This window comes from Micropterus salmoides, unplaced genomic scaffold, assembly GCF_014851395.1.
Source record: "Micropterus salmoides isolate LMB-PRFRI ecotype aquatic unplaced genomic scaffold, ASM1485139v1 Ms_hic_scaffold_8, whole genome shotgun sequence".
Classification (NCBI taxonomy): domain Eukaryota; kingdom Metazoa; phylum Chordata; class Actinopteri; order Centrarchiformes; family Centrarchidae; genus Micropterus; species Micropterus salmoides.
Window position 1 is genome coordinate 33,965,063 of NW_024044570.1, and position 8,533 is coordinate 33,973,595.

The window sequence follows — 8,533 nt, forward strand, 5'->3', positions numbered from 1 at the left end:
CGTAGGTGTCACGATCGGTGGTGTGGAGCAGGGTGGAGCAGGGTGGAGCAGGTTGGAGGACCCAAAAGCAGGACACAGAGCGGAGCAGGTATGGTTCAGTGGTTTAATAAACAAACAAAAGGCGAGCACACTTACAAACTGAGTGGCTGCTGACAGAATCCCAAAACAAAGGCTGTCCAACAGAAATCCAAAAGGGTGAAAACCAGAATCCAAAAACTGAGCAGGGTAACAACGAGACACGGCGAGTAAGGCTGAAGACACAAGAACAAACTGCCACACTGGGTGACAACATACAATGACCCGACAAAGACAAGACAGAAACACCAGGTATATATACACACACAGGGACTAACGAGCAGGGCGGGAGCAACACAGGTGAAAGACATGAGGCTAATGAGACACAGGCAGGGAGAGAGAGAGCGAGTGTGGGGGAAAACAGAGACAGAAATGCAGAGTGTGACAGTAGGCCTTGTTTGCAACATTGATTAAAATGCACACCAGACTACAAGACCTCACTTCACTATTAATCTATAATCAGAATGATTGCTATTTCAAGGATGTCTCTGTACATTGCTGCATTTGTCTTTCCCTCAATCCTGACTAGTCTCTCAGTTCCTGCCGCTGACAAACATCCCCACTGCATGATGCTGCCACCACCATGCTTCACATAGTGATGGTATTTGCCAGGTGATGAGCGGTGCCTGGTTCCCTTCAGACATGACGCTTGCCATTCAGGCGAAAGAGTTCAATCTTTGTTTCATTAGACCAGAGAATTTTGTTTCTCATGGTCTGAGAGTTCGTCCGGTGCCTTTTGGCAAACTCCAGGCGGGCTAACATGTGCCTTTTACTGAGGAGTGGCTTCCGTCTGGACACTCTACCTTACAGGCTTGATTGGTGGAGTGCTACAGAGATGGTTGTTCTTCTGGAAGGTTCTTCTCTCTCTTAACAGACACATGCTGGAGCCTTGTCAGAGTCACCATAAGGTTCTTGTTCACCTCCCTGACTAAGGCCCTTCTCCCTTGATTGCTCAGTTTGGCCGGGAGGCGAGCTCTAGGAAGAGTCCTGGTAGTTCCAAACTTCTTCCATTTATGGAGTTATATAACTAAAGTTCAGGAACAGGACCACGCCTCTCTCTTACTAATTCGACCACCTGCGCCTCATTCAATTCCTCCGGTCCAACCACCCGTGCTTCACTCATTTCAATCACCAGCACATATGTATATAAACCTGCCTAATCCTTTCTCTCCCGTTTCTTAGTTCTCACATTCCTTCCCCCCAAACACTGTTTTCTCACCTCTTATAATGGTAGCAACATGAACTCGCCCCACAAGGGACGGCTTGGATCAGCCAAGATTGTTCTCACTTTCTTTAAGGACATGACCAAGTAGTAGTCATGAGGTCATTCTAGGGTGGATGAGCAATTTGTTGCACACCTTCACAATAGCTTGCAGGCGATTTTTCTGTTTAACAGAAAGTGACCCGTGCCAGCAGATAAAGAAGATGATAAGAACCGATTCAATAAAACGGGAGTAAAACAGAATCATCCCTGAATTTACCAATGTGGTCCCCTATGTGGTGGCTTTGGCATTTGTCTTTGACTTCTCCAAAACATAGAAATACATACAACCATGACACCACAGTTATCACACATAAAGAATGTAACACAGTATCACCATTAAACATCCAACAACAATTGTGCCAGCCAGTGAAAATGATGTAAGTTACAGCCTACAAGGAAACCCATTTAAAATTAAATTAGACACATTGCGTTTATAACACAAACTGTAGAATGAATCGTTCATTTAAATGCTGTCTGGATATTTTGTGTGTTCAGTGCAGAATAGTAACTTTCTGTTCCTGAATCTGTAACCACATCTTCAGAATAGATGAAGAATAGATGTACATCTCTGCAAACCCACAATCCAAAGGCAGGTGTTAGTCACTGCTTCCCTTCCACATTTGGATTCCCTTCCCATCATCCAGTTACATCACTGAGGGACCAACAACCTCCAGCCTCCATAGACTGTCTGCTGTATCTGAACGAGCAGTAAAAAAACATCTATTTATCTCAGGTTGAGATAAACGGGCACCTTAGGTATCTCTGAGTATCAGAGGGCAACACTTGTTTCTGATTATACACTTCTAAATAGGGAGATCTAAAATTATGTTTTGTCACCAGTATAAACAAAATCGATTTACTTTGCCAAAACAGTTATAAATACATGAATTCCACAATCACTATATTAATTATGGTATTAAGTAATCTGTTTCTGTCTCTATTTGGGATTTGGGGAATATGGGATCTCTCTAACCCTAATCCACTCCACTAGACTGGGCATTTCCACAAGTAATTTCACAATAAGAAAAAAGGTCCTGGAACAATTCCCTCCCTCCAAGGAGGAAGTAATTATATTCTGATGAAAACATCAGGCACACAACACATATGCACTTTCACTCACTCACATGCAGAGGTTAGTGGGAGTGTTCAAAGGCTGGACAGACAGTCATATTCAAACTGAGTTCAGGGACTGTTTCATTTAGTGCTGCTCTCTGATCGACCATGAAGCTGTATGTGATCCTTTTACTGTGTGCTCTGTTCACCATCATCCAACAGGTATGAAAACACTGAGAATACAGTGATTATTATTACTTTTGTAAAATTACTTTCATCTCCTTAAATTTTATGACAAATGTCCATTTCAAATGTAGAAATATTTAAATGTGGTATTTTGTATTATTTTTACATTCCATGTTTGATATTCTTGATTTCAGGCATCTTCACAAAATAAGTGTACGTGTGAGTTGACTAATTCAGAGAAGGCATTCCCTCATGACAAACTCAGCACAGTGGAGGGCAATGCATCAAAATGCAACAGCAACATCACCCCACAGAAGGTAACTAGTTAATGTTATTTTCTAAACCAGACTGTAAAGAACACAAACTCAACAGCTGTAAAACAGACTCCTGTATGTGTGAACACAGAGTCTACCTGCTCTCTCTGCAGACTCTGGAGCTGGAGAGTCTGCTGCTGGGTTTGGAGCGACGTCTGCCCCAGCTGCAGGAAGATGTGTCGATGCTGGAGAGGGAGGATGACGGAGACCTCTACGCAGTTCTCAGCCTGTATGTGATAGAGAATGAACTGATGGAGATCAAGCAGCTCATTGACAGGCTCAACAGCACCACCAAGGCACACCAGGGTCTGACTGCTGACACCACTGAACAGGTAGACTCACAAAGCACCAGCTGTTCAACACTGACACCATTCAAGAAGGCAGCGCCTGTGCGCAAGTCTGCTCAAAATGTATATTTATTTACGGTATATATAGCAAAAAAAACCCCAACAACATGAAAATATCTAGTATAATAAAAAAGGAGCACTAAGACTTCTTCTGCACTGTACAATGAAATGTGCAAATCTGCAGAAGTTATGACCATGCAATCTACTAAAATGTCTGGCTTTAAGTAATTTCTTCCTGTACACTGTTATTGGAAATCTTCACCTATTACATTTTCACAGTAAGACACTAAAGAAAGAAAGTTTCTGTTGATACTGTTGCAATGCACTCATTACTTTAAAAGAGTACTCCAGCAATTTAGCATTTCACCATTACAACATTGTCTGACTCATAATGGAAAGTTTTTTTATATAGAAATATGTGCAGCTGAACCACAGATATAGTTTCTTATATTTCAATCATTCTTCATTCATGTCAAAACCTGGTACCAGCATTATCCACAATGCACCTCTAACTGCCAAAAGTTCAGAAAGGTCAGAAAATTCAAGTGCGTTGTGCTGGTAGGGGCTACCTCAAGTCGCTTATATAGCACTATTCAAGAGCAGCAGCGTCCTAAAGTGAATGTGAGTGAGTGATGAAATAAGAGGTCTACAAAGGTCTGTCAAGATCACTTGTCACACACCACCATATTTTTTTAATTTCAAGCGTCTTAAGCCCCACTGATTTAATTGACATCACTTGAGGCATTTTATCACATTTCATGCAGCTCCCTTTGGAGCAACAAAAAACTTTTTACACATATGAAGAAATAATGCCTTAATCCTGTAAACAGACAAAATTGGTGCAGTTTCATAGTTGACTGTAGTGTTAATTGTGTCAGCCATTTTAAAAGTTATTCTTAGTCTTAGTCCTGTGTCAAATGTCCTTGTTAGTTTTTGTCATATTTAGTCCACTGTATACAATTTTATTAATTAAGTTTTAGTTGACTAAAAGTCTGGGTGTTTGATTTTAGTCAAAAGAAAATCAAAAGTATTTTAGTCTAGTTTTACTCATTAATCATCATTTAAGTCTTTTCTAACTCATTAGTATAATTTTGATTAGCATTTTGGTCAATCTGCTCTGACCAAAACAGAGATGTATCCTTTTAGTCTTTATTTCACTCATCTCACATATAGATAAAATGTTTTATAACATTTGAATGTTAGCTTTGTTCTCTTTTTTATTGCAAAGGTGACGTTACTCAATTCCCGGTGGCTAGCCTTGGTATGCCACTTCAAGTTTGTAGTGTTTTTCAACAAATCTTAAAACCACATTGCCTGCCGCCTCACTGTATTTGAAATGGGACCAAATATCTAAGCGCCTCTTTCTCCCTAGCATGTTGTGTTCATCACCAGAGTTCACATCCTCCACCGTACAGTAACGTTTTCTTCCCGCACCAGGTGTTGGCCAGCATTCAAAGCACAAGAAGAAAAAAATACAACTGAATGAACACGCTGTTCAAGTGAAAACTTTTAGTATTTTATTTTAGCATTTTTCGTCAACAATATTGGACATTAAGATAGTCACAGTCACTGTTTAAGGACTTAGTCTCCATCTCGCCATCGTCTCGTTTTAGTCAGGAAAAAAAGGTCGTTGATGATTATATTTCGTTTAGTTTCGTCTGACGCAAATAACACTAGTTGACAACAATCCATATTTTTATGTTAACCATGGATCTAAGAAGTTTATGTAATATGAAAGGTGTTGCTTGTAGTGACAAACCCCCAAAGCTTTATTACCTGACCTTGATAGTTCCCTTCAGCTTCATCGAGATTTTTAGCATCTTTCGGCTCATTGTTTTAGTTGTGCTGGATATGTAAGGTAAATAGAGGCTGTTTGCTAGCATATATAGCCATATCAACTTTTTGAAGTGATGTTATGTCACTGTTGTGTTGACAGTCTGTAGCACTGCCTCCAAGTGGCCAAATTCAATTAATGAAGGTTTAAAGGCACTGCATGATTGAAAATGTCTTCCTGTGCTGCCATCTAGTCTTATGAATAAGGACACTGACAGACAGTAATGTTTTTATTTTCATCCTTTTTTAATCACACCAAAATTGCTAGTACTCCCCTGATTTACATGTTGGCATGTGTATCGCCTACACTTTATTTGGATAGTCTGGCTACAAATAGTTATAAGGTATTTGTAACATTTCAACAGCTTATCAGTTGAGATTCAACAATGCGACAGTTTCACAAATAAAAGTGTTTTCTGGGATCACAACAATACGTTTTTTTGTTTGGTTAGGTTAAGGCACAAAAAACACTGTGGTTAAGGCTGATGTTACTATATTCATTATAATTTCATAAAATAGTGTGTGTATATATACATATAGCATACCACTACTTTAATAATAATTCCATTTGGACACTGCAGCAGTTCAACAAATACATAACCAACATTTACAATTGTTGTAGGTTTTGTTGAAATTGGCTCTCAGATGGAGCTGGCTATTATTGTTCACATAACCGATATATCAAAGGACAAAAGAACTGAAGGCCCCCAACTGTAGGGCAATTATGTCATTAGGCCGGGAGACTGTTGTTTCCTTGTATTCTCTACGAGATCCCAGCATACTTTCTATTCTCTCTGCTCTGTCTCCACCAACAGAGAAAAGCCGAACAGGTGAGTGTGAAGTACCACCTGGGTAATGCAGTGTTTTAGGGCCATATGAATCGCCTAGATAATATGGAGAGGTCAGAAAATTGTACTGGCTGTTTGTGATAAGTGCTGGTGTGCAAGCAGATCATGGTACACCAAAGGGTATAATGTAGAAGTGCCAGTACTGCTGGCACTACTGAGTGCTGGCCCACTTCAAGCCATGATTCAAGGACAATCATTTTTGTTAATATACAGACAGTATATAGTCTCTGTTGACTAAATATTGGGATGTCTGTTCCTGCTGTTCTTTCTAAGCTGAAGAACCTGAGAGCAGAGATGCAGAAGCTGGAGACATACGACACCATGCAGGTGGTGAAAGGACAACGAGACAACAAGCATCTGAACAGCGAACTACAAAGGTGCAAAAATGGACCTCTCCCCACCACCCAACCCACTCAACCTCTACATGGTATGTCCCCAAAACACCACCAGATGTTTCACTTCTCTGCCACTGGCACTGAGGATTCTGGTTATGTAGCAAAAACGTTTTTCAGCATAGTTCACTTGTCATTAACCAACATGAGCTGAATGGACTTCCTGATCTCGTTTGTAATTATAATGAGTTGCTTGATATTTTACCTAAACAAACTCAGATGTGACCAGACCCTAACCTCCAGCAAATTTACACCCAACATCCAAGACCATTCTGGTTCTGCACCAGAAAGTGACACTTCAAATGAAGTCACTCACAGCTGTGAAGGGCCCTCCTCAGTAAGAGCTAATGTAGCCTGTAAATGCACTGTGGGAAGCTCTCAGCACTAATCACCACAATTAGGAAGTAACGATCAACCAGTGGACGTCTCGCTCAACCAGCGGTAGTTTCCCACAAATTCTCTCTCTCTGCTTCATTTCATGTTTTTCTCCCCCCAAGGTAAATGTCCCCACGGTCAATTTCGGAACATTACTGGCCCGAGGGTGTACACAGCAGGAGAGTACCCTGGCTCCTATGCTTATGGAGCCTGGGGTCGGGATCCCAAACCAGCGGTGGGAAAGGAGAGCTGGTATTGGCTGGTAATGATGACCTCCAGCAACAGATACGCCAACTACATCCGTCTCTACTCTAGCCTGAGCTCTCTCATTGTTGGGGTGAGCGCCCCAGGTAAAGAACTTTTGTGTTCTACTTCGAGTGTTGATGTTAGAAATGTACAACCTATCAGCTCAGTGAGCATGCACATGTTAAATAACACTAGTTGACAACAATCCATATTTTTATGTTAACCATGGATCTAAGAAGTTTATGTAATATGAAAGGTATTGCTTGTAGTGACAAACCCTTAAAGCTTTATTACCTGACCTAATAGTTCCCCTCAGCTTCATCAAGATTTTTTGCAAGGAGGAAAAGCTGTTCTAATAAATTAAAGTAATTGGCTCACTGAACCTGGACATTAAATGGTCTTTAACCCAGAAACATATGCTGTAGGAAGGTAAACTAGTTGAGTAGACTTCTATTGATTGTTTTCTTTGATATTAACAAATGATGAAATACTTACTCATGATGACGTTTGTGCCTCCTTCTCATGCTTCTTCTTGTTCTTCTTCCAGGTAATGTCCAGATCCACTCCTCTAACCCAGCCACCAACACTATCCAGGGTCCGAATGTTGTGCTGTATGGAGAGGCCTTGTACTACAACTGTTACAACCAAGATGATGTTTGTCGATTCAACCTCACCACCAAAACTATCACCACCTTACAACTACCCAAAGGCACCAGGTTCGCTGATCAAATCAGTCTTTAAGATTATTATTTGAATGATGTTGCTGATGTCAGAATTAATGCCTCGTTTCTACAGAAAATAAAGAAAATGTCATGTTATCTTTCACATTTGTGCATAATGAGTCCATGAAACTAAGATGCTGATACATTGTTTTCCAAGTTCTCATTTCTAAAAAGGAAACATCACTTCTGTCGTCTGTTTTGTTTTCAGGTTTAACTCAAAGGGTAACTTCTGCCACCTTGAGGAATGCTACCCGTTCACCGACCTGGACCTGGCAACAGATGAGTCAGGTGTTTGGGTGATCTATACCACAAACCAGGACTTTGGCAACCTGGTGCTGTCCAAGGTGGAGGAGGGTGAACCAATGACTCTTGGCCAGACCTGGCACACCTCGGTCTACAAGCAGGGGGTGACCAACACCTTCATGGCCTGTGGCGTGCTCTACGCAACACGGTATGTCAACAAAACCATGGAGGAGATCTTCTATGCATTTGACACCACGACGGGGGTAGAAAGGTTCAACGTTGGAGTTTTCATCAACAAGATGACTCCCAACATTTATTCCCTGAACTACAGCCCTGTGGACCAGATGCTACATGTCTACTGTAACTCCTACATGGTCTCCTATAAGGTCTTGTTTTGGTAGGGACATGTCTACTGAGTACTACTGAGTTGTCTTTAGCAATAACTGTAATTAAAAACATGTAAATATAACCACTGTTGTCCGTCAGTGTCTGGTCAATGTATTAGGAACACGCAGGGTTAACAGATCTCATTACCTACTACGAGTCCACTGCGTTTTAGTTCACAGGTATTCTGTCTTTAGCCATTGGTCTTTTTTTGTGCCAAAATATTCAATATGAATTATGAGCTCATACAA

The 8,533-nt window shown here is 40.9% G+C and overlaps 1 protein-coding gene across 1 annotated transcript; it reads left to right on the plus strand.

Annotated features, from left to right (window-relative positions):
* Positions 1-2,456: 2,456 nt before the first annotated feature.
* Positions 2,457-8,299, plus strand: LOC119894229 (olfactomedin-4-like). The gene is made up of 7 exons (XM_038706857.1): positions 2,457-2,614; positions 2,773-2,895; positions 3,006-3,224; positions 6,194-6,347; positions 6,810-7,037; positions 7,481-7,649; positions 7,864-8,299. Exons 1-7 carry the CDS (start codon positions 2,561-2,563, stop codon positions 8,297-8,299), a joined length of 1,383 nt encoding a protein of 460 aa, XP_038562785.1. The 5' UTR covers positions 2,457-2,560.
* Positions 8,300-8,533: the final 234 nt, after the last annotated feature.

Bases quoted from the DNA above. Each gene is read 5' to 3' on its own strand.
- LOC119894229 (XM_038706857.1), top strand. From the start codon at position 2,561: ATGAAGCTGTATGTGATCCTTTTACTGTGTGCTCTGTTCACCATCATC. The intron at 2,615-2,772 runs GTATGAAAACAC...TCTTGATTTCAG, and splicing joins TGTTCACCATCATCCAACAG to GCATCTTCACAAAATAAGTG. The intron at 2,896-3,005 runs GTAACTAGTTAA...CTCTCTCTGCAG, and splicing joins GCAACATCACCCCACAGAAG to ACTCTGGAGCTGGAGAGTCT.